The sequence below is a fragment of the Melospiza melodia genome, chromosome 9 (genome assembly GCF_035770615.1).
Source record: "Melospiza melodia melodia isolate bMelMel2 chromosome 9, bMelMel2.pri, whole genome shotgun sequence".
Taxonomy (NCBI): domain Eukaryota; kingdom Metazoa; phylum Chordata; class Aves; order Passeriformes; family Passerellidae; genus Melospiza; species Melospiza melodia.
In genome coordinates this window covers 6,650,148-6,675,289 of record NC_086202.1, presented here as the reverse complement: position 1 = coordinate 6,675,289, position 25,142 = coordinate 6,650,148, and the positions used below count along the sequence as shown (strand labels likewise).

Genomic DNA, 25,142 nt, shown 5'->3' with positions numbered 1-25,142 from the left:
TTTCCAAGTGTGTGTTGAAAAATTCCAAGCTGCATAAAACACTTGGATTATGTCAGACCTGACAAACCAGCAACTGCATCCTCTCCCAGCCATCTGATAAGCATCTGAGACAGCTGAAATCACTGAGAGCTCACAATGATGTCAGACTGAGCAATCTGAGCTCTCAGTGCAAAGAAACTCAAGAGTTGGTGCTGCTCAGTGTTTCAGATTCAGGAAAGACAACTTTTAAAGATTACTTCCCAAACCAAGAACAACTGATCACAGTGCAAGGTGGTCATTTTGGCCCTCATGATAAAAACAAATGTATCACTGGGCTGAAATTGGAGAATTGTTATGAAAAGTGATGAGAGTTTTCTTACTCAGTGCAGTCAAAGGGGAAATGCTCCTGGTGGCCAAGGAATGCAGAGTTATTCAGCATCCTGGGATCATCCACAGAAACCACCACAAAGAGAGGCAGACAGGTAAGCAGGAATTTTATCACAAAAAACATAACCCCTGCTGCCACCACAGAACCCTTAGAAGCAAAAGAATATCTTCAGGAAATCCTGACCACCACATTAGTACAGCAAATACAGCTCAAATGTTGTACAGTGTTGTTCAGTGCTACAGAAAAAAAAAAGTGCAAAGAGAATTTGGTATGGGAATGCAAGCAATGAAAGAACAGGTTAAAAAAGAGTCTTTCTGCAGAGCAGTTTAGTTCATAAAGAGTAGAACTGCACATGACTACATCAAAGCCTTAGCACTACTTGGATAAGATCTAACATAAACCAAGAGCCTGACAAAAAACCCCCAACAAACCAAGAGCCCACACACCTTTATTCCAGCTTTGAAGAGAATAATATTCTCTTCAATGAATGGAGGAAATAGATTTTATTTCTTTCCATTGTTTACTCAAGACCAAGACAGTAAATAATGCCTTATAAAAGTGATTTGGATTTATCTAAGTAAGACTGAGTGAAACCATTATTTCCCTTTGGTTACATAACACAGTAATATAATTACAACATTTATATTGTCCTGGAAAGAGACCCATAATTTGGTGTGGCAGAAAAGCAAACCAAGCAAATAAGAGGAGGCACAGAGCTTGTAACCAGGCAAAATTCAGAAAGGCAAAGGCTTGCCCCCACACAAACCCAAAGTGCCTCAAGAAAGTAATTGCAACTTTGATTTGTTCATTTTTACTTCAAGCAAAGTACAGGTTGTGGTTAGAGTGCAATCATAACACCAAAGTTGCCACTTTGCAAATCAGAACTGCCCTACAACAATAATTACTACAAACTTAGGAAACACAGGTCCTTGCTTAGTCAAGAATAAGCAAAAGTGCACAAAAATATACCAAAATATACCTTGTACATTCAATTAATGTGATCCTCAGGCGACCTTCTATCAACAGAAAATCCTGTATACAGAGGTCTCGATCTTCAAATTCATCAGTTGGCAATAGCTGACATGGAAAAAATGGCTTGAACCTGAAAAATACAGAAGAAACTTCTCTTAATTCACATTAAACAGCATGAACACACAAAAATATAGAAAAGGTAACAGGACAGTAATGAATCTTTAACACTCTTTAAAAAGAGAAATACTGCCATTCCTATGTATTCATTGGTCAAAATGAATGAGTAGGAGCTACTGAAGCTTTTTGAATGCAGCAGACTGAAAAATACAGACAAAAAATGCTTCACAGGAATAGACTGAATTACATTTACTAGCAGAGATAATTTTTAAGAAGTTGGAAGCTGGTAAAAATCACATTGTATTTTTACAATTGCAAACATGACTTAACACAAGAGTCCTACTGCAGTAAATATCTTAGCAGGTCTTTAAGTTTTTCTGCATAAACATCACAACAAAGAAAGATGAAAATGTGCTATGACCCTAAAGCTTAAACTTTTTATGACAGTACTGTTGGTGCACCCTAGTGAACAGTTCACTTTAGTTACACAGATTGATTCTTCTCTCACTTTGTAAAAAACTTTAAGTGGCTCTTCTTAGCCAGCCCTCTTGAATAAAAATAAAGATACAGGTATTCTAAACATTTGCCCTTGAGCTTTATTTCCCTCACTGCAGTGTGTGATTCACAGGAAAAGCAGTTCATGTTCAAGATAACTGTGCAAAACACCATCTATCTTACCACATAATTCTGTCTCTTTGATTAGAAAATGCTGAGTTATAAATACCAATTTGGTTTTTAAGTGATAGTGCTCCGGTGTAGGACACAGCCCTGATCTGAGGGAGGGAAGGAGGGGGAGAGGCTGCACAGCTGCAGCCCCATCACATGGCTGACACACACAGAAAATCCCAACAGCAAGGGCCACAACCCTGCACAAAGAGTGATCTCACAGCATCTGTGCTGAAGTTTTTGAAAAAAAAAACCAAAAAAACTCTTAGAGGGCATTCCTTCTTTCTGTCTTCATTTATTGCTCCCATTTCCCAGCACTGCCTTGTGCCTTGGTTGCCATCCTCTGTCACTGCTGCAGCCCCCCAGCAAGTATTTGTGTGGAGAGTCACAAACAGCAGGAAAGGAGCAGCAGAGGCTGCAGGATGGCTCTGCCATTTCATGAGAAAGAACTCTTTCTTTCATAAGCACTGTTCGCTCAACCATCAGAGGCATCTGCTTGTCACATTCGGAGATCACAATATGTTCAGGAAACAGTCACATGGAGCTGAACTGAAGACTTTCAGAAACTCCAATAAATAATTAAGCATCCTTTAACTGTCAGCACACACTTTGGGAGGCAGCTCCATGCTCTGATTCCAGACACTTCGGTTCTGTGCGAGCAACAGCCTCATACAGAGCCATGAGAAAGTAATTTCTTTTGTTCTCTTTGTGAATAAACACAACTCAACACTCCAGCTATTCTCCTGAAATCCAATTCAACTTCTAACTTTAATTTGGTTCCAAGTTTCTCCCTCATTAACTCCTTCATAAAGAAAACTATTTTGAAATATGTCGCATAAAAATACTCACTTTTAAATATTTTTTTAAAGGTCTTGTGCATGAAAATTATGAGGCTATTAAATCACTCTGGCTATGGTTTATGTTTATGAGCATAACAAAAATAACTAACTCAAAATAAGCTTTGTTCAAGTACTGACTGATCTGGTAGTTTATTCATAATCCTCCCTTATAGGTCTTGAATTACTAAAGTAATAGCAAGCATCATAATGGTAGGGAAAAAACCACCAAGATGACCCCACTGCTTCAATTCTGCAAAACTCCATCCCAGTTCAGGGCCTGATCACCTCCTGCCCAGACCCACCCCACGTTTCTCACTTCAATTACAAGCAAAGGTACCCTGCTCCAGTTAGGAATGATTTTATCCCCTCAAAATACAGACTTAGCTCAGATTTTGTTAGGCAGAAAAGGATGAGTTAGGCAAGCACACTGGAAAACAATAATAAGTTTTGAGTGAATAGGTACTTGCAGGTTTGAGGATTTTTAAGCACTAATAAACTGCTTTTCAGTTAGTACCAGCAACTGCCAGTAGTCCTTCTCCCAAATCTATTATAAAGATAGTTATCCATGGGAGCATCAAACTAACAACAACCATTCTGAGCTTCAGTGAAACAAGATTTCTGGCAGGGAAAAAAGGCAAAGGAAGGGGATTCATTAGGTTACCATCAGCTCTCCCAATTTCTGCAAATACCATGCCTAAAAGTGTTGGCATTTTGAAGGTCTTTCACAGGATGATGTATTCACACATCCTGCAGGACATCTACAAGAACTCGAACTTGGACAAACCTATTTTATATCCTAAAAGTAAGAACAGGAAAGCAAAATAACACTGAAACATTCCAGTAAGGATGCAGACATATCCACCTACACATTCAAACTAAAAACATCATCCTCAAGTGACTTCAGAACAAAGTGTTGGTACAACACACACTGCAAGCCTTTGCTGCAGCACAGAATAATGAAACAATCCCCAGAAAAAGCTATTTTCCTTGCTAGGTTAAGACAATGTTTATTGTAATTTTGATTTCTAGTCTCAAAATCCTTTTAAAAATTTATACAACAATGAATTAAAGAGGAATTAATTCTAAAATACCAATACAGTTATATACATGAATATATAAAACACTTAGCAGTGCTTGGGGGACTTGGTGCAGTACTACTGAAATTTTCTACAAATACAGGATTAAAAGGCAGTCTCAACACCATGTTTAATTTCCAAGAAGCACTTATGTTCACATTCTTATCACAACTAATTTGCAAAATCATTAGCCAAAAAAAAAAAAAAGGAACACATCACCTATTTCCATTGGCACTAGCAACGTACAAAGAGCTGAATATCTCACATTAAATGCATTTTTAATGTTTTAGTGCTGCTCTGGAGCCTTCCAAATTTATATCATAGCACTTATCTATTTAATTTTGTTTTATTTAATTTAATTTTGTTGAGAGTTTGTGCATTTCCAAAATTAAACATTGGACAAATTACTACTTCCTGTAGATTTCAATTACAAACTAGGGAATTGAATAGTTGTCAGAATATTTAAGCAGAAAACAACACTATTTATTGGGAAAGACTTTCCCACTGGGAATTGGTGAGCTAACACAGACCCAGATGGGGACTGCTGGTACCAGGGTGGGACCATTCCCTCATGGTGTAAAATCACCCACAGGAAATCCATGCTCACAACAGGCCGGGCATCACAGCTCTCCCATCTTTCTCCCCATGGAAGGAAAACCCTGGGAACTTCCCCAATTTTTAAAACCTTCTTACAGAGCCATCATCTCTCTCCTCTCCTTGTGAGGCAGGACTGCAGCAGGCCAGCAATGGGTGCTCTCTCTGCAGAAAGGCTTCAAAAGTGCTTTATTTGAAATGCTTATCATGCCTTTTCAACTTTTTAAATTATCAGAGTCCCTCCAAAAACTCATTTGTCCAAAGGTCTGAAATTCAGACAGCACAGTCTTAAGAAAAGGCTAGCTAAAACTTAGCATTAATATGAACAGGAATATTCATCAATCATGTGAAATTTAAGCAAATGAAAAAATCTCAACTCCACAGAAAAAATATTTAAAAGAAGCAGTAGCACAGTGAGCGTTCCTTAACAAATATTGCAAGATATAAACAGTAAAAATTCTTCCCTCACATGAGGAATTAGTCAGATGATTATACTGAAGGTAATTAAGATAAAGTTAGTGAATTAATATATAGGATTAAAGGTAGACACTAAAATAGCACAACACTAAGCTCTTCCATACACAAAGCACAGCAAAAATGTTTCCAGGCACTGCAGGCAGCGTCTCCTTGGCGTGAAGGACTCCTGCACTCCCTCCATGCCAGACTTCAGAGTCACTTCAGTGCTCATTCCCTCTTCAGTGACTCATTCCCTCTCAGCAGCACCTCCCTCAAAGTCTGCATCAAAAGTGTATCCAGAAAAACCCCAAGCACACCAAGCTTCTTCCCTTCCCTTCCCTTCGAGTGCTTCCAGCCCCGCAATGGCAGAATTCTCTCTGGGAGGCAGAACTCATCCACTTGGAACAAGTCTGATCTGGGGATTTCATTTTAAAGATGTCTGACCTACATTCCCTTTAATTTAAATTCACCATTCTGTGATGGTTGTTTTGTGGTCCTTTAGCCAACTTTTAACAGAAAAGAGGAAGGAAGTCTTTCATACCTTAGTTTAATTAACCTAATCCCCAAATGAACTGCTCACCTCAGTACCTATTTAATGATATTTTTACTTGCATCAGGAAATCTATTGAGAAATAAAAAAAATTTGATTTATCTGGTATGATAACCATATGCTCCTGTGTCTGCTCATTGCTTCAGTTAAGAATATCCAGAATCACAGTAAAAAAACCAACAATTGTTCAGAGCTAAACAGAGCCAGAAACAAAATTCAAAAGCTGTCAGTATTCCATCTTCTACTTGGAGAAGTAGAAAGTCTTATGGTTTCATTGCCAAGGGCATGAGAAGGTGGGATTTTGTAGAGCTTTTGTTAAAAAGTGAGAATATTTTTCTAAAATAAGTTATAGGAGAAGTTTTAACTTATTCTCTGTTTTAAAAAGGAAATTTGGTATCTAAAACAGTATTTAAAATTACTGACTATCAGTTTCAGACCACATTAAACACCTGAATGATATGAATCCCAGCACTACTCTATTGACATAAAGATAAAACATTTTCAAGTTTGGGAGTTTTGAAGTTACACTAACTGAACCTCAGAAGAATCAGCCAACCAAAAATGCAAACATCTTCAGCATAAAGCAACTCTGAATGCATTGCAAGTCTTTATTTTCATCTTGAATGTTAAGCAAAATTCTATCACAATCCAAAGAGAGACTGTATTTAGATTTCAATTTTGCAAGTGCTACTGTATGTGAAGCTTCTTTTACCTAAAATACTGTTGAAAGAATAACTGCTGAATTTATTTTCAGTTTGAGGATTAATCAAAATGTTTAACTAATTATGCAACAGAATTATGCAACAAAATACAATCTAAAAATGACTCTAAGAATTGAGTCATTTTCAGATTGTGTTTTTCACCTGAGTCACAGAAACACAAGTCAGGCACTAGTAAAGCATGTAAACTTCAAAGAGGGATTGAGAGCAGATATTTTAAAACATAAAGAAGTCCTCTATTCTTACACTGCATGTAATTTAAGATGAAGTTTTACTTCTACAAAAATTCTAAAATATTACAATCCGCTCCTAAAATTACATGATCACCTTAATAAGATTTTAGAAGCGCTTATCAGCTAACATTTACACTTGTCAGGTATTATAATGTAAACAGCTTATATCATTCTTCACACTGAAGATATAAAAATGAGGTTTATCTTTATTTTGAACAAAAAAAATAGTAGCAGTAATGGTTTCTCTATAGATTTTGTTATAGATTTTACAAAAGAAATTCTCCAGCTTCCATTAATTTCTCAAGAAATTATGCTGCTGCTGAACTCTATCAGTATTTACACTCAGGGATTGAACAATTCAATTTAAGGTAGATTTCTATAACAAATAAGATTTCAGCTTTATTCACAGCCATGAAAATCTGGCTTACAAGCAGCCTGAAAAAAACCACTGCAATAAGATGTTTTTTTTTTTTTTCTATTAAGTTTTATGGTAAACTGCAAATCAGATCTAGCAATCCACCCACTGTCTTACAGGATATTCTGCCACACACATGTAGGAGGCTCATACACACAAGGTCCCAATAGATGAACAGTCCCTTTTTTTTAAACCAAGACCTCAAAAGAAAAAAAAAAAAAAAGATTTTACTAGTCTTTTTTTTTTCTTCAAAGAAACTTCACACATTTCCAGATTCTTAAAATAGTTTTCTTTCTTCTCAGTAGTTCTGAGGTATATCTTGAATCATGCATTTGAGACAAGACACTTCCCAAACTTCAATTTGTTCTTGACTTCCCAAGAACAAACAAAAGAAGAAATGCAAACAGTCTAGTAGCTTCTTCAAAAAAGATCACAGATTTTTTTCTTGCTTATATGACAGAAATTGCAAATACAACATGGACAGTCTCAATGATATGGTTTTACTGCTTGCATTGGAATAGCCACAGGTAAATAAAAAATCTAACCAAAATTTCTTTCTAATCACCACAAACCAGCTCAACTTGACCATGTGCATATTCTTTAGTATTTCAGGAATACTTGCCAAATTCTAAATTGCAAAAATACTGAAACAGCTTTATTAACTCAATGTAGTCAACGTCTGGTCCCTGTTTCCAGGTTCTGTTGATTCAAATTAAAGGATGAAAATCCTGCTGTAATTCTGACAGGATGAAGACAAATTTTCCCTGTCTAACCAAAAAGCCTGAATTGTTGTGGCATTGCTCCAAATGGGACAGAAAACACAGAATGTGCTTATGTTCACATAGAGCTGAAAGAGAAGTAGGTGTGGTTTAGCAACCAGCTTTTAAGCATTCAAGGAAAAGCAGCAGGAAAAAAAATAACAAAAAATAAAAAGCACACACATAAAAAAAGCAAATAAAACCCAAGCCACCCCAAAGCTCTGCCTTCAGCCAGCTGGTTTAGAGGTTGCTCCCAGTGAGTAAGGCAAACATTTGCTTTTGCTCACTTCAGCAGACTGCTCTCCCATAAGGAAGTCTCGAGTCTACAAACATCACCTGTCTGCAATCCTGGTTCCAGCAAAAAGAGGAGGATTTTCTGAGAGGTCTGAGCTCTGAACATCACTCACTCATTGAGCTGAAGAGTTTTAATCCTCTGCTCCAAACCCTAGCCCACATCCATATGAAATAAAGTGACATAAAATCTCTCAGGCTGCTGAGCCAGAAAACAATGTCTCACTGCTGAAAGCAGTCCCTGACAGCTGTAAACCAAAAGGGAAAAAATATTTGTATCTGCTGTAAATTCTAGGCAAGAGCTTCCCAAGGTTTATCCTCACTCCTCCAGTAAGTTCTAGAAATGCTCAAACTGCAGAAGCTTCTCCTCAATCGACATTTATCAAGTCACTTCTGACAAGACAGAAGATGCTCCAATTCACAGCCTGAGAGCTCAGGCCCAGCAGGAGCATTTTCAAAGCCGAGCTGACTCTGAAGCTGGCTGGCAGAGCTCAGGGGCTGCAGGGCTGGGGAGGGCACAAACAGACCCAGGGACACACCATGGCCATTTGCCAGCTGTCCCCAAGCAAAGCCAACAGCCCAGGCAAGTCACAGCAGTTTATTTCTAGAGCCACAGGGTAAACAGGATCAAGTAGCACAGAAGCTCAGTCTGGACATGACCTGTGGCACCACTGATGACAATCAAACACAGGAAGGGTTTGGCAGGTTAATTAACAGGAAGGATTCCTGCGCTTTCCCAATCCTGCAGCACTCATGGCACATTACAACTTGTGATTACATTTGATAGAAGCAGCTGCTCACATGATGAATTTGGACACTTTCTCTAATTTGCCCTTCATTCAGAGGAACAGAGGAATAGAAAAACCATCTGAGTTTTTGCAGAATTGTTTTAGAACAATACCACTGCCTAACACTGCTGTTCCCACCCCACCTCCCTTTCTAATTCACTCTTTGCTTGGAAACATTAGGCTTGTTTTGTTTCTTCTACCACACTGCATCAAGTTTTGTTAGCAAGTATATGGTTATTCTTTAAAAAAACACCAAACCAACAAAAACCACACAACTGTCGAAGTTTTTGGAGTAATTTCCTCTGGTTAATTACTTAGGAACTATTCACCAAGCCAGATCATTCAGAGGTGATCTAAACACCACCAGGAACCCTGGTGCCATGTCACCACCAGACTGGGATCTTCCATTTTTACTCCTCCTTTTTCAGTTCAGGCAAACAAGAATGGTTTAAATCATTTACTACACAAGTGACATTCATTAAAAAGTCCATTTTAAATTTTACTACTCAATGGGTTACCTTTAAGATACCACACATAAAACTTATGTGACAGGTTATTTTTCACAGGTTTAAGTATAATTTAAAGCATTTTACACATGTGGTAGTAGTTACTACCAGTATTTCTTCATTTCACTGGCAAACACCACAATCTTGGACTTAATGCCATTACAAAAGTGAATTTTAATATTTGTACACATTTCCTTCCGAGTGAGCATTTTTCATAGCAATGTTGCCATTGACACTGATGCAGGAAAATATCCTGCTCAGCATCAGTCTCAGTAAAGAAAGTCAGGAACAAAGTATGTGAGCGTTGATTTCCATTAGAAATCATCAGATAATTTCTAAAAGACAAAGTAAGAAATAATGACTTGAATTTACATCTCAAAGTGTCCCTGTAAGTTTTTCAGCCAGAGCAACAAAAAAACTGCCAAAAAATTAATTCCCAAGTGATTATCCTAATTAAATTTTATGCTCATCATATCTGGCAATTAATTACTGCCTTTGAGTGTGTGTAACAGTCTGATTAATTATCAGTGGCTGATCATTGTAATACACTCCATTTCAGACAGAGCTTTATGGCATCTGGGAAGCCTTCAAAAATGGGTGAAGTGTGCTGGTGTAGTAGAATTCCTCATGGAAGAGCTTTAATGGAGGGGACACTGCTGCTCACAGCCCGTTCTGCTGAGCTCCAGCAGCACCAAACAGCAGAATTTAGATGTTATGAAGGGAAGTTGTACTCAGTAGCTTTAAGGTTAAATAGAATTAGAGCAGCTACTAGGGAAAAAAAAAATTAAAAAATCAAACCAGGTAGCTCTCTAGAGCCTAGCTCAGGGTTGAACGTAATTTCTGTGCGTTTTTTACCTCACAAAATTTAAGGTTTTCCCCCTCTTTCTTTTATTCTCTGCTATACCCAGCATCTCCTGGCAGTTTGCAGAGCTGTGTTTGGCCACAGACGGGTCCAAAACCCTGCCAGCCCCCAGCTGGGTCCTACAGGAAAGTCCTGAGGGGACTGAACTCAGGCAGGGCTCCACAAGGTAGGGTGTGCTTAGGGAATCAGAGGTACCCAAATGGCTTTGGGCAGGTGTAGGAATCTTCATCATCATTGGATCATTGCTTGTTTTCTAGTGAAAGGATGGTTTGAGATCACCACACAAAGTTTTCTGTAGTTCCACAATTCAGGGATTTTAACAGACTGGGGGGACACAAATTATCTATTCATGTAACCTACCTATGTGAGTTGCTAATTCCTCTCCATACTCAGTTAAGAAAATAAAGCTTATTAATCCTAGAAGTGTTATATTTTAAGTCTTTTACTATACTCTAAAAAAAAAAAATAATATCAAGAATACCCAAATGTTGCAACAGTTTCAAATCAAACAAGTGTGAACATGAAGTGCAAACCCAGGAGCACACTGGGTGACTTTAGGCCATCCCTGCAGGAATGCAGAATAAGCAGCTTCCCACAGAAAGCCACAGCATGGAAGGATCAGCTCCAACAGTGAATGCAGCAGCTTGAGGCTGAGCTTCACCAGCACTGAACTGTTCTACCCCACTAAAACCCACTGTGCTCACCCAGGCTGCTTTTAAGGGCTTTCTCATCAAGTGCCATTTGAATAAAAGATTAACTGTTTCATGCATTTAATACATAGAAATAGGTTTGACAAAAAAGCCTCCTACATTTTTACACCCAATGAACTACTGAGAGGAGTATTAGCTACAGATATTCACAGGCAAATTCTGTGTCCTTTTCCTTGAATTAATCTCCTTCAGGAAAACCCAGTGCTCAGTTACACGTGACAAGTGGGGGACACTAATCATACTGTCTATTACAGAGTCTAAAAATCATAATATAGCTTGTAGAAGGTGGCTGAGAACAGCCCAATTCCAGAGCCTGAGCACACCTCCCTGCTCCAGCAGACAGGCTCAGAAACTGCCCACACATTTCTCACCATCCTCACATTTCTTACCATCCTCACATTCCTTACCATCCTCACACTCCTTACCATCCTCACACTCCTTAGGTGCCCACAGCTCAGTGAAGTGATTAACTCCTATATGATCTATATTTTGAAATAAGTTACCCTTAAAAAAACAAACACTACTACTGCTTATTTAATATTTATTTAAATGCATTGAAAGCAACACAAATGAGGACAACTGAATAAAAAGATCCATATTTGTGCTCACTGAGCAGCATGATCAGTTCAAGGGCAGAGTCCAGATGAACAGAAATGTGGTCTCAATGCTGGTGCATGCAAAACTCCAAGTACTAAATAAATCTCAGCAGATTTTTCAGTCTTTATTCACTATCCACATGAAAGTTCACTGCAGGACTAAGATCAAGTGACTTCTAACACAAACCAGCAAAGGATTAAATGAGGTAATTTTCTTTACATTATTATTCTACAGTGGTTTATATACTGTACATGAAAATAAGTAAGAAAAGCTGAAGGAGGTCCTGTTTTCATGTCAGACCAATTATGCCTTTTGGATTTCCATCTGCAGCAAAGGCAGATGCTAATGATCAAAACATTCCTTTATCCTGTACCTTCATCCATCACTCCCTCCAACTGACATTTTCTCTTTGCCCCACACCTCTGTCTCGCAGTTTTTTCACTAATCCATCTCAAATCAGTGATGTGTTAGTTCCTCACCCTTGGAGGTAAGAATAGAAAATGCAGGATTTGTTGACTAACCACAGAAAAAGGCTCACTCCTAAGCTGCAAAGAATGCCACCTGTGTGCTGGGAAATGCCTGGTATGTAGCTGGGCACTCATTACTTCTGACTTTACCATGAACAAGCTTCAAACTGGCATTCTTTCAGAATTCAGTCTTTCCAGAGTGAAAACTCACGAAGTGCTGGAGCTGGGGAAGATGACTAAAAATGTTTCAAAACCCTTAGAACCAAAGGATTTGAACTTGCTAGCTACATAAGACTTACATACAGCCATTGTACCATATAATTTCTTACACTCTGAAGAAACTGGTACTTAGTGACCCTCCAGAAATTACGTAAGCCTGAGATGGAGCCCTCCCAAAAAAAAAAAAAAAAACAAAAACAAAACCAGTAAAAAGCTCTGCAGTACCAAAATCTTCCTTCTACATGTAGCATCCTTAAAAAGAAAAAAAAAAGGAAATCATTATTTGCTGTTCTGAGGTTTAGTTGTATTTGCTGTGTGTCAGGTTGCCTACAGACCCATTTATCCAATTCCTGTAAGACAAAGCAAAGCTGCTTGTCCAGTATTAAGATGATCTTCCAAGCATGGAACTACTGACTAGAGACTGACAGATCCACTGAGTGCAATTATCTCCCCTTTGCCATGAGCAGAACAGTCTGTGCTGCCATCATTCAGGGCAGTGTCTCTGGGACACCTGAAAATCACAGTGCTGCTTTACCATCAAATTGCAGAGCAGAAAAGGACTCAGAAAAGGACTCCTGCAGGGTTTTAATGCTTTTGTACAGTAGATTATTTTTGTACCTAAAACAGGCATGGCATTAAAAACCCCAATAAACAGAACCACAAACAAACCAGCCTTCTTTCCCATCAGCAGCAGCAGGAATGAGAACTTCAAACAGGGGTGTCTTACAGATTTAACTAGAGAGATTCCTATCAACTGCTGTGGAAATCCACTCAAAAAGAAAAACCCTCCCTTTGCAGCAGCTACAGAGAAAGGTCTCTGAAGCACAGACACGATCACAGTCCCAAAATCTGATTATTTCTGGTACTCCTGCCTCATCATATGAATAATACATGCTTTTTTTTTATTTTATACTTTTTCCAATACCTCAATTTCCTCATTATGAAGTAATTTCTATTGTAAAACACATTTCAAATCAATATCTATTTAAATTACTTCTAGGCTTAAGTTTTGCCAAAAATAAGAAACTACTATGTAACTCTCAAATTGCATTCTATAATGGTAAATAAAAATAGGCTTGTTTAATTGTTCTTCCCAGAGAAATTCAATATAGCCTCAGCTTCCAAATAAAGCATAAAACTATTTAACATGACTAAATATATTGCAAATGATCAGTTCTAAGGATAATTCATGTTGACAGTGGCCAGAGGAGGTCCTCTAAACATCCAATACAGAAATGGTAGAAGCAATGCTTTATGAGAATACTTACAAAGAAAAGAAAGTTATTCCCCTCAGTGGTAGCATGCATTAAAACAAAGCAAACAGATTTTCTCAAAGCAGACCAGCATCAATACAAAATAGTTGGGTTTTTTAATGTAACAAACCAAGAAACAAAGTGTTCCTATATTGGAATATGATCCAAACATTCCTAAAATATACAGAACTGACCTATTGCTTAACCAACACCTGGTCTGCCTAGAATGAATGAACTTGTGAGATGTTTAATCCATGAAAAAGAAAACCTGTCAGGTTTTTGCTTAAGAAACAGCAGGAAGTTAAAATCTGGCAGAAGAAGCACTTTACACATACACAACAGGCTTTGGATCTTTGTTAGGGCAAAGTGTATTTTTATTGCCTAGAAACAACCTGACACCCAAACCTCTCCAAAATCTAAAAGCAAGATCAAGAGCTGTGCAAAAGAGCAAAAATACACCCAAGTATTAAGAACATGCTGGCCACAGCATAATCAGTGTACTGATAAGCCAGAGGTGAGAGAGGGCACAGCAAGGCTGTCACCATAAGCAACTTAATAAAAGGTTAATGAGCAAGGTAGAGCTCATTAGAGAGCTAACACAGATGAACCCACGAGCACTGCAGCAGCACCATCAAGCAAGGAGCCAGACATCTGAAACAGCCCCTACTCTGTGCCCCTAAATCCTATTAACCACCTTAATAGCCACTGCTAAAGGGACATGATAAAGTTAAAACCCCCATGAACAGTGTCCACAGCATTAAAGAACTGTTGGAGCGCACACAATGACAAACCCAAAGCTGGACTCAGGTTACAAGATAAACTCCACTTTGTGCTGATAGCATTCATTGCCCTGGTCTATCAAAAGAAATCTACATGAAAACAAGGTTGTATTAGGTTTTCCCCACATCTGAACAAGACACTGCTCTGACATACCAAAATGTTTGCAGAAAAAGCTGTTTGCATTTCTATAATAAAGCAGCAAATACATTAACATTAAATACAAACATTTAACTATTGCTATTATCAACAGAATTGCATAAATCCTTTATCAATTATGACCAAAAAAAACGAAACAACCCCAAAAAAAACAAACCTAGCCTACAGTCACTGGATTTTACCCACAGCCTTACATCCAGGGATTTCCTCAAATCTACTACACAAGACAGCAATTCCCATTCAATAGCAGAGCAGCTACAGAACAGGGGGTTTTGCCAGACACAAACACATTTATTAAAGAGACAGAGAAAAGTGATTACATGATATTAGAGTAAAACACAAATTACTACTTATTAGTTTATACATAAAGCACAACCCTTCTTTTTCAATTAGTAGACAATTGCTTTTATGGAGAAAAATGTGCATAAAATGCTAGACAAACTTTAAATGCACTAAAACTAGGCTTCACTGCCTCTCCCTAGACTCTGAGGAGTGCAGCAGGAATGCAAGATGCCTTTTCCTGCTTTCAAGGTACAGTTCTGCAGATCACACAAAGCCTGTAGAAGTGGATGATAGAAAATACTCAGCACTGCTGTGCTGCATAAATTTTGTACCTAACTGGAAAGAATACAAAGTACTTGAGCAGTAATTTGGCTTTAGTAACAGACAGTGCACATATGAATATATGTATTTTTAAATACAGTATTTTGTAACTAAACAACAGAGGAGGCCAGGATCTGTAACACAAACTGAGTTATAACGTGTTCAAAATCAACCACTGGCAAAAGTTCTCTTTGTACGCCGTTCACCACTCAGTAACAACCTCTAGAAGTTGCCTAACACAAAAGACAAGGAAAATAGCATATTTTTATATACTAATTAACACCTTGAAGCAAGATAAAACTCTTTTGTGATCGTCAATGTGGAAGCCAACTGAGTAGCAAAGTGCCCCTTTTTGGCCCCATAAAGAGAGAACTCCTCACACTCCAAGTACCTTTGTTTACAAAGTTGCAATCGCTGTTATCCAAAGTTTTATTTACAAAGTTACTTGAGCAAGAGCAGGGAGACATCAAAAAGGTTTTGAACTACACATGGAAGCAAATACTATGTACTTAAGGACATGTGGGCAATAGGGAAAAAATGGGAGAGAATAATCACATTTCATGTAGATGAGAAACTTTTCAGCTTTAGGTAAGGTAAGAGGTTATTATTAAGCAGCTGTGAAACTCCTGACTTTCTCCTGGATATTCTTTGCTAAGCAATATATTAGCATACCATAATCCCAAATCCAATGTAATCTTACAATTTAAAGCCCCACTTTTGCATCTTATCAGCAAGGGGCTCGATTTCCCAAACCAGCTTGCAGTGACACCTGAACTCTCAGCTGTGCCACCACCTCAGAGTGCACTGCTACTGCCCAGCTCGTACCAAGAGTGGGGATTCACCTGCCCAAACCCAGCCTGGACACGCTGAGGAAGAATTTGTAGTTTTAGTCTGTGCTCCAGAAAACCCTGGGCACCCTGTGGACAGCTCAAGGCTCCCACCTGAAGCTGCAAATGCCACGGTGTGGACAGCTGGGACACCAAGGAGCCAACCCTCCTCCCTGAGGACAATTCCATTCATGTGCATTGAGCCTTGGTGTCCCCTTCACAACGGGGGGATTGGAATGATACCATTGGAATGATTGGGATAAAATGTAAAGGTCAGAAGCACCAAGCAGGGTTGGACAGCAGGCTGCCAGCCCACTGTCCAGTGGGAAAATCAGCTATGATATTGCTTTTTCCTCTGAAGCATTCAGAGATTCCCAACTCCTTCAACCACAGAGAACATTTTAAGTTAACTGTTAATTCTTCTTAGTTTTAGAATTATTTATGCTTCATATATCATTCTGAGTGTCAGTTACCTTCTATCATCACACTTCTCATTTCTGTTTCAGGCTCTGCACTCTGCTTCTTCATTTGCCCCTCCAGTCCCTCACACATGCCTCATTCATTCTTTATGGGGGCAGAAAATTTGAGAAACACGTGAAAAATTGACTGTCTCCAACTAAAGGAGGAGAACACCTCACTGTCCTCTGCATCTCTCAGAGGCAAACTGAAGATGTCTGTCCTCATCTGCTGGAGGGGGGGAGCACATCACCCACCACAGGTTGCACAGGAACCCTAAAAACTTGTCTGGAGTGCAAAGTTCATTTGTTCTGTCTGGGTGTGCTGGGAGTGCTGACTCTGCACCACGACTGTGCAATCCCAACCTCTCCTTCGGGCTCCTCTCCACTTTGCAGCTTCACCCTTTCCAAAACAGCAACAGGATGGAAGCAAACCTGCCGTGACAGCTTCCCTGCTGGCCAGGGATTGCTCTCCTCTGCACAGTTCAGCACCTCAAAACTTGAAAGAGCCACTACATTACTCAAAAAAACTTATTGCTCTGTCAGGGCTATCCAAATCTTGGATATTTTAAAAATCCACTTTCATGAGAGCACTTATACATTCAATTGCAGGGGAAGCAGCTGAAAAGTCTTCAGAAATTACACCACTACAAAGCTAATTACACTTCAAAACTCAAACAGGCATTTTCAGTTGCTCATCTCTCACGAATTTCAGGGAAAAGGCTTATTGCAGAGGAATGCTGTAAACAAACCTAAAATCCTTACTTAACAGATAAGAAAAGCTCAAAAGAACAAACAAAAGAGAAAGGAAACGTGGTGCCCTGAGACTGGTGAGACACACCAGAAAGGAAACACAGTACCTGAGCAGTGGTAAGACACTCAATATCATTATCATGGGATAGAAACAAAGTGAACATGTCTCTTGCCACTTCTGCTACAGAAGTATCAGGGCATATTTCATTATATTCACTACAGAATGCAGTCTGCGCTGCAATGTGTGCATTTGTAAAGGAAAGCTACTACAATACCCAACAAAAAAAAAATCAAAAACCCAGAAGGTTTAGTTCCCACAGCAGTGGTGATAGTTCTCTTACCAACTTTCAGACTTCCTCCAAAATTTACTGAGGGAATTCAGCAGACCAGAAAAGAAGCAGACTGCCTATATCATGGGATCTCAAAAATATTCCTTACACAGAGAACTCTACCCTTTCTGACATTAAGCAACAATCACCTCACCTCTAGAGGTAAGCAGCAGCCACAAGCCTTGCCCTGGTGGCTCACACCAAGGGCAGGAGCTTGGGAGGACACCCCAAATGCACACACTCTCCATGGAGCCATCCTCCAAAGAGGGACTTCGTGCTCCTATCGTCACACACCTGACAAGACCCCCAAACTTTTCATACGTATTGATTCTGCCACTTAGTTACACCCAGAGGAGGGCATGGAACAACCCCACTGTGCAAGGCTTCTTCACCTGTCATAAATGGAAAATGAGCCTTCCTTTCAGGAGAGCTCCTGCCAGCAGAGGAGCAATGTACCGTGCTAAGCACCCATTAAGAGCAAAACAGCAACTCAGCTGCACAGCACCCAAATAACGCTGAGGACGCAGGCCAACTCACCTGATTTTATAATTGGGTAAGGTGTGCTTGCGCTTAATCACTTTCTTGAACTGGTTCACTATGATGGAGGTGAGCTGAGGCATGGGCCTCCCTTCAAACTGAGACTTCACCTCAAAGACAATCACGGGGTCGTCCATAAAAGAGAAGGACCAGTGAGTGAAGGGCAGGCGTGTGAAGACCAGCTTCAGCCTCCCCATCACCCGGGAGATCTTCACGAACAGGTAGGCCGACTTGCCGAACACCAGGTCGGCATCGATGGCCAGGTGGAAGCCACCATTGTATTCCAGGTCTACCTCAAAGGCCAGCTCCTCGGGACAGCCCTCCTCATTGCAGGCCACCGGCCGGATCAGCTTCACGGACTTGAAGACAGGCAGGACATCGCCGAGAGAGACCTCCCTGAGGCTGAGCCCCTCCAGCACCTTCCCTGTCATCTTGGCCTGGAGCAGCTCCTCGAACTCCACCTTGATCTTCTTGATGACCCAGTCTCTGACCAGGGCAGTGTCCCTGAGCTCCCTGAAGAGGAAGAGGAAGATGGCATTGAGGAAGTGGCACGTCTCCTCGCGGGAGGAGGGGGCTGGAGGGGGCTCCGGCTGCTGCTGCTGTGGTGGCTGCTGGTGCTGGTGCTGCTGCTTGGGGCCGGGATCGGGGCCCGGGGCGGCGGCGGGCGCGGAGGCCGGGGCCGGGCTGGGGGCTGGCTCCGCGGACGCCGGGCCGCCGGCCGGCTCCGCGCCCTGCAGGTATTCCCTGAGGCCGTGCTCGGCCGCCACGCGGGAGTAGACGATGCCGCCGTAGGCTCCGTCCGCCCCGGGGGGCTCCGGCTTCCTCCTGTAGACGAGCAGGAGCTGCACCAGGAGCGTGAGGAAGCAGCCGGCCAGCGCCGAGAGCAGGATCACGTAGAGCAGCGGCATCCTCGGGCCTCCGCGCTGCCCCGGGCGCGCCGCCCTCACCGCGCCGCCGCCATCGCGGGGGTCGCGCCCGCGCCCCGCCGGCGTTTAACGGCCGCGGCCGCCAGGGGCCGCCTCATCCGGGTCCCCCCCGCCGCCGGCCGCGGGGCGGGGCGGGGCGGCGCCGGCAGCCAACCAGCGGCGCCGGCCTCGCCCTCCTCGCGCTCCGATTGGCGGGCCTAGAGGGTGACGTCATGTCGCCGGGCGCCGCTGTGGCGTCACGGCGCGGCGGGCGCGTGCGCGGGAGGGAGGGGTGCGTGGGCGGAGCGGGGCGGGCGCGCGCGCGCGGAGGGGTCACCCGCGGCCGTGAGGGGCGGCGCGCGCTCCCGAGAGACGGCCCGGGGCGCGCTGCCCAGACTCGCTCCCCAGACCCGTTCTCAGGGCGCGCTCCCCAAGCTCGCTCCCGAGACCCGTGCTCAAGGCGCGCTCCCTGGGAACACTTCCAGGGACTCCTCTCCCAGGGCGCGCTCCCCAAAATCGCTCCCGAGCCCCGTTCTCAGGGCGCGCTCCCGGGGAATCCTCTCCCGGGGCGCGCTCCTCGTACTCGCTCCCGGCGCACCGTCCCAAGTCCCTGTGCCCGGGCGCGCTCCCGAGACAGCCCCCGGTGCGCGCTCCCCTGATTTGCTCCGCGGGCAAGTCCCGACACCCGCTAAGAGCGCGCTCCCGGTGTGGCGGTGCCCGGTGTGGCCGTGCCCCGTGTGGCGGTGCGGGCAGGGGGACGCGCCGCCCGTGGGAAGGTGACCGGTGTCCGTGGCACTTGGGCGCCTGAGGAGCAGCGAGGGGCGGTGACAGAAAAAGGACATGGAGCATCTTCAAAAATCGGCGGGTGGGTGGGGATTGCTTCGGTGAAATTGCTCCGGAGAGGGGCGATGACATAAAGTCTGTTTTCGTGGGCGTTGTGTGACTTCCTAGAAACCTCCGTGTTTCCTCTGATGAGAGATACTTTTAGCACATTCAAAAAAAAAACAACCCCAAAACCTTGCCTAGATGACATTTTATCCAGCTCTGCTATTATTGGTGATGAGATATAAATCTGTTTCCGTCCCATCCAGCTATCTACTTGTGCTTAAAAGTCGTCATTTGAGTGCATGAGGTAAAAAAGCCCTACCAAGCCTGTGGAGCAAAGGAGCCTGAAGAAAAGAAAGCCGAGAGCTTTGCATGATATTTCATCCTCTGATGTGTGTGAGGCCGCTGCTGTCCTGTGGGTAGGACAACCAAGGACAGAGGTTTGTTTTAGGACAAACTGGCTTCGATGAGCTCACAGAGGAAAGCAGAGGAGGGATCTCACAGCCCAGGCTGCTCAGAACCTTGCAGGGAGGTGACAGATGTGTCACACACAGCCAGCGACAGCCCATCCAAGTGGGGACATTGGACATTACAGGGAGGATGGACATTAAAACACTGCTTCAAAACCAGTGAGCGAGGAGAGAAAGAAGAAATGTGACATGAGGCAGGGCTACAGCCTGCAGGGACCCTTCAGAGTAATTATGAACATTCTGAGGGGTTAACTTGCAAGAGCCGTTCAAATTCGGCTTACAGAATTGTCATAGGAAATACCCATATTTTTACTGGAAAATATAAACCTATATCCAAAAGACACTCCTGTTATTCAGCAAACTCATTTAAGGGCCAGATCAAAAATGTATATACTGCTAGAGAATGTACAGCTGTACACTGTTTTTCCAGGTGCTTCCCTTTGTCAGGGGTAGTCTTTTCTTTCAGTCTTGGAATAGAAGTTTTATGATTTCTGAAAGGCAGCAACAATTGAGGCAAAAGTTACTTTAATCATTAAACTTGTTTTTTACACTCTTTTACACTAAATACCTAGCTAAAAGTCCTTTGATAATGTTCTATTTTTATAGAATAAAAGAAAACTCATGCTCACATTGTTGGTTGTTTTTTCCCCCAACCTCCAGGACTGCTTAAAAATGCAAACAAGAAGAGAAGAAAATGTGAAATTTTATTGCCAAGAAGATAAAAGCTCTCTTCCCCATCCCCCTTTGTAAAGTGTGTGGGGTGGGAGGATTGAAAAGCTCTTAATGATGTAGTGCTGTGGTTTGAAACTAGAGATTCAGAGTATGAATTTTTTATAGGTCTTGTGACTGAAAGTTGAAATGCCTGGGTGTTTAACAGAGCACTCCTTTAGAAATGCCAGAGAGGTCATTAGTCCAACATTTGAGCTGCTCTGTTACGGGCCTTCACCGTGGCTAACGCAGCCAAACGTGGGAATAATGGAAAGGTTTGGGATTTGCAACTAAATGGCTTTTCAGATAAGGACTAATCTATTCAAAAAGGCAATAGCAGCCTTGCTTTTGGGTCAGGAGGAACAGCAGGAGGATGAAAAAAAAAGTCATGTTGCAGATGTCTCAATTGAGTATTTTCTCCTGTTAGACAAGCAGAATGGGGAATTTGGCACATTCTGTGCACCTGATGGCAGCTTAAGAGCCTCGGAAATGTTCAGCTCAGTAATGGCTTTTCTCCTTCCCCGGGAACATTTTCAACAGGAGCTGTGTTATCTTAAAAGCCACGTTCTGAAGCAAGAGTCGGGCGTGTTTTAGAGTTTTCAATGAGAGTGGGAGAATGGAGGGAAATAGCAAATGTGTTAATGTGAATACAAAACGATTGTGCAAAAATGTTATATAAGATGGGATTGAAATAAAAGGAAAAGATATTTAAATTTGGCAGGTAGAGGAGAGAATGAGGATTCATTTTAATACTGTCTAAAAAGGGCCTTTAGGAACATATTTTACTTTGGCTTCCATTTGGAAGGTCTTATTTGCATTTTCTGGAAGTCTAGATGAATAGAAAGGTTTATGTAGTCTCACCAATTTCACCCGGGTTACACAGAGCTTGGTAAAACTGTGTAGAATGTACTCAATTGTTTACTCTTTGAATAGCTGGAAATTATTAAATGGGGCTCAAGACATGCAAAATAAAAAGGCCTATATTTATACTGATCTTTTAAAAAAGTACTAGAAAATAGTTTATTAAAAGGGATATTTTACCTGTATTTAAATAAGGAAAATACTCTTTTCATTTGTAAATCAATTTAGTACACGACGGCAGCAAATCTAATTTCAACACTTTTGTGGGAGATTTCAACAACGATAGTGCAAAAAGATTGCAAAATATGCAGAGTTCCATAATTGATAATACAGAGCAAGTAGCATAAATTCACAGAAGGGATATGTTTGAGGCAATTGTCCTGTTCTAAGCAAGGAGTGGGGGTGCCTTGGGAACATTTGTCTCAATCCATCTCCCTCCTGCCTGGCCCAAGGATCACTGGGCTTTAGGAGCATTTTCTGTAACCCCAGGCAGCAGTAGCAGGCAAAGCTGCACACTTTAAATTTCATGTTGTGGAACCAAGGAAAGAAACATCCACACCACAATCTTGGAAAGGCAGTTACAGATGGGTGGGTTTTATTTTTTCTCAGAACTGCAAAGTAGTCTAAATAGATTGTTTTTCAAAGCAGGATGTTTTGTAATGAGTGGTTTTAGTAATTTCCTTCATCGCTGGAGTGGAATTGTTGCCTTCTTTTGTAGTATCTGTTGGCAAAATGATTTCATTCTTTCCTAGGCCTCCTATTGTTTTTGTATTACATCTCTTAGAGACCAAAATTAGATTATCATTCTCATGGTGCTGCATGAAACAGGATTTAGAAAGTGATTAGGTAAATTCATGAGGAAAAAACAATCCATTGAAGGCTATTAAACACAAAGATTGCTGCAAGTTGCACTGTGACAGACACCTGGCGGGTGTCTTTTCCCTTTGACTGTCCTCAGGCTTCTACAAATTCAGCACAGGGAACAGCTGCTCTGCTCCAATGCTGAAGATGTGTTAAAACCCAAAAAAAAAGGAAACACAGTGATTGGTACTGCTTCCAGTTCTGGTTCTGAACTCTGCCAAGAAGAGTGTTACCTTAATATCAGGCAATTCTGTGTTTTATTGGTATAAACCTCTTTAAAAACACTGGAGCTTCGGGTGAGATTTCCTTTGATGCCATCTGAATTCCCACTTTTGTTTTAATTCTGCCTTTTTAGGGGCAGGTTGCACTGTGAGTCTGCTCTCAGAGCTGGCAGAAAGAGCTCACCCTGTTTCTAGCTGGGCCCTGGGGAGATTTGTTCAAATTTGTCTCACGCCCCCTGTGAGCCCATTCCTTGTCCAGAGGAGAATCCATTGCTTGGGGCTCCATATTCATTTCCAAATCTCTCAAGTACATTTCACTATTATAATCTCAATTCCCCCACTCAGAATTTTGTGGGAAAAAATTCCAGTTTGGGTGACTCAATCATATTTAGGCTGTGTTAATGCTGCAGTGAACCACCAGCATTTAGTCAGCTGGAAAAAATCATTGGCTCTCTTGCAGTAATGCATCCATTTATCCTACTAAAAAATATGACACATGCATCCCCCAACTTCTAGTTATTTTTAAGGATGGCAACTGAGAATTTTGGAAGGTTTCATTCCTATCTTAGAAATGTCTCACTGGAAGACTTATTTTTTTCAAGATGGAAGTGCATATTAGATATTGCTTTTTAGTGGATCCTACTTGACATATCCAACCCTCAGTTTTCAGAGATAAAGAGAAACTACAGAATTTACTTTGAAATTGTGAATATTGCCTGCAGCAAGAGGAAAAAAACAAAAGAACTCCACTGGCTGAGTAAAGATGTGAATTGACACTTCTGAAAAAGAAAATCTCTGGGTCCAAATTTGCAGATCTGGTATAATCTGTCTCACAACAGGGATGCTGTCATTTATCAATCTTACCTGAAACAAGTACAACACTTGAGTTTTTTGGTAACAGTGACTTAGAGCCCAACCACTTTGGATCTGAACATGTTAAAACAAAAAAGACAGCGAGGGTTTGCATCCAAGATTTAGTTTGGCCCAAATACAAACCCAGTATTTTCACTGAAGCTCATCTTTAATTATCTTTTAAAGTATGTTCTGCTTGTTTAATCAAGAGCTTAACATTTTGGATGTAAAGATGCTTTGGATACTTACTTCAAGAGGCTCATCATACTCAAGCTTAAAGTATCTGGGTTCTTAATTAGGGATTCTGTTGCTATCTTACACAGACTCTGGTTTTTATTATATCATGAAGGAAGATACTCCACTTAGGAACTGTAGCTCTCAGATAACTTTTCCAAGATTAAAAAAAAAAAAAATTAAACCAGCTATTTTAATTGTAAATATAACAAATTCAGGTTTTTAGTATTACCAGAATGCAAGGCAAACTGAAGATTTCCTTTATTCCCTGTCTGCTGGTACATCTTAAGTCCAGAAACTGTTACTTAATTCACAGATGCGGGTGAGACTTGTCACACGTATTTCGCTTTTTCCTGCATTTCCTTTGCTGACTTGTGGTATTCATGTAAATGCCAGCTTGCTTAAGCTCTGCAAAGTGATATGTTTGGGACAGTGATGATCACATTTGTCATTTAGTGTTCACTCTGGTACCTTTGCCTTACACGCTCTGAAGCACATTCACATCCCTACTCAGAATTGCAGGCACCCTCCCCAAGGCCCTTTTGCAAGCTCCCAAATTATCTTATTCAGAATGGAGATTGTTTTAGCTACTTCCCCTAATCCATTTCAAGTATAATTACACTATGGTCAATATGTTTTTGATGTTCCATAACCTCACATTATTTTTTTTTAATGCTTGGCTCATTTCCTGGATTAGTCCAAAGCAGCCTCTGGCTGATGGAGAGGCTTCAGGAAACTGCATTAAAAAGCAATTTTGGTTTGCACAGGGATTCACTGGCTAAAGGGTTAATGCACACTTCAGGGATGGATGTGGGGTTTGAGATGAGGGTCCCTGGGAGGTTTTGTGCCTCACTTGCCCTTCATTAAAAGTGTAATTCCCTGCATCAGGCCACAGGTAGTTGGTCATGTCTGGCAGCTGCTGGTCGCGGAGCATCTGCTGTGTCTTGTTAGCCTCCAGATCAGCTCAGCCAAATCAGGCCATGGCAGGGAGCTCCTTCCCTCCCTCCTTCCCTCCCTGCTGCTGGAGGTGATCACCCCTGTGGAAAGGTCAGGGCTGCACACGTGGCTGGGCTGCAGTCCTGTGGCTCAGAGAGGGACTCTTCATGTCCGACCCTTCATCAGCCTTTATGTCTGATGCTTCATCAGCCTGTATGTTCATCTCTTCATCAGCCTGTATGTTCAACCCTCATCATATATATATGATATATATCTATATCTGACTCTTTATCTCTTTGTCAGCCTCTGTGTCTGACCCTTTGTCAGCCTTTATGTCCAACTCTTCATCAGCCTCTGTCCATCTCTTCATCAGA

General features: G+C 41.6%; 1 protein-coding gene across 1 annotated transcript in view; it reads right to left on the bottom strand.

The window, feature by feature from the left end:
- The window catches only part of PDZD8 (PDZ domain containing 8), a 53,105-nt gene extending 34,266 nt beyond the window's left edge, over positions 1-18,839 (bottom strand). The window contains exons 1-2 of the mRNA XM_063163127.1: positions 17,896-18,839; positions 1,347-1,469 (exon numbers count right to left, since the gene is read on the bottom strand). Of these exons, the coding sequence (XP_063019197.1) occupies positions 1,347-1,469; positions 17,896-18,803 (1,031 nt within the window). The 5' untranslated portion in view covers positions 18,804-18,839. The remainder of the gene's footprint in view (positions 1-1,346; positions 1,470-17,895) is intronic.
- Positions 18,840-25,142: the final 6,303 nt, after the last annotated feature.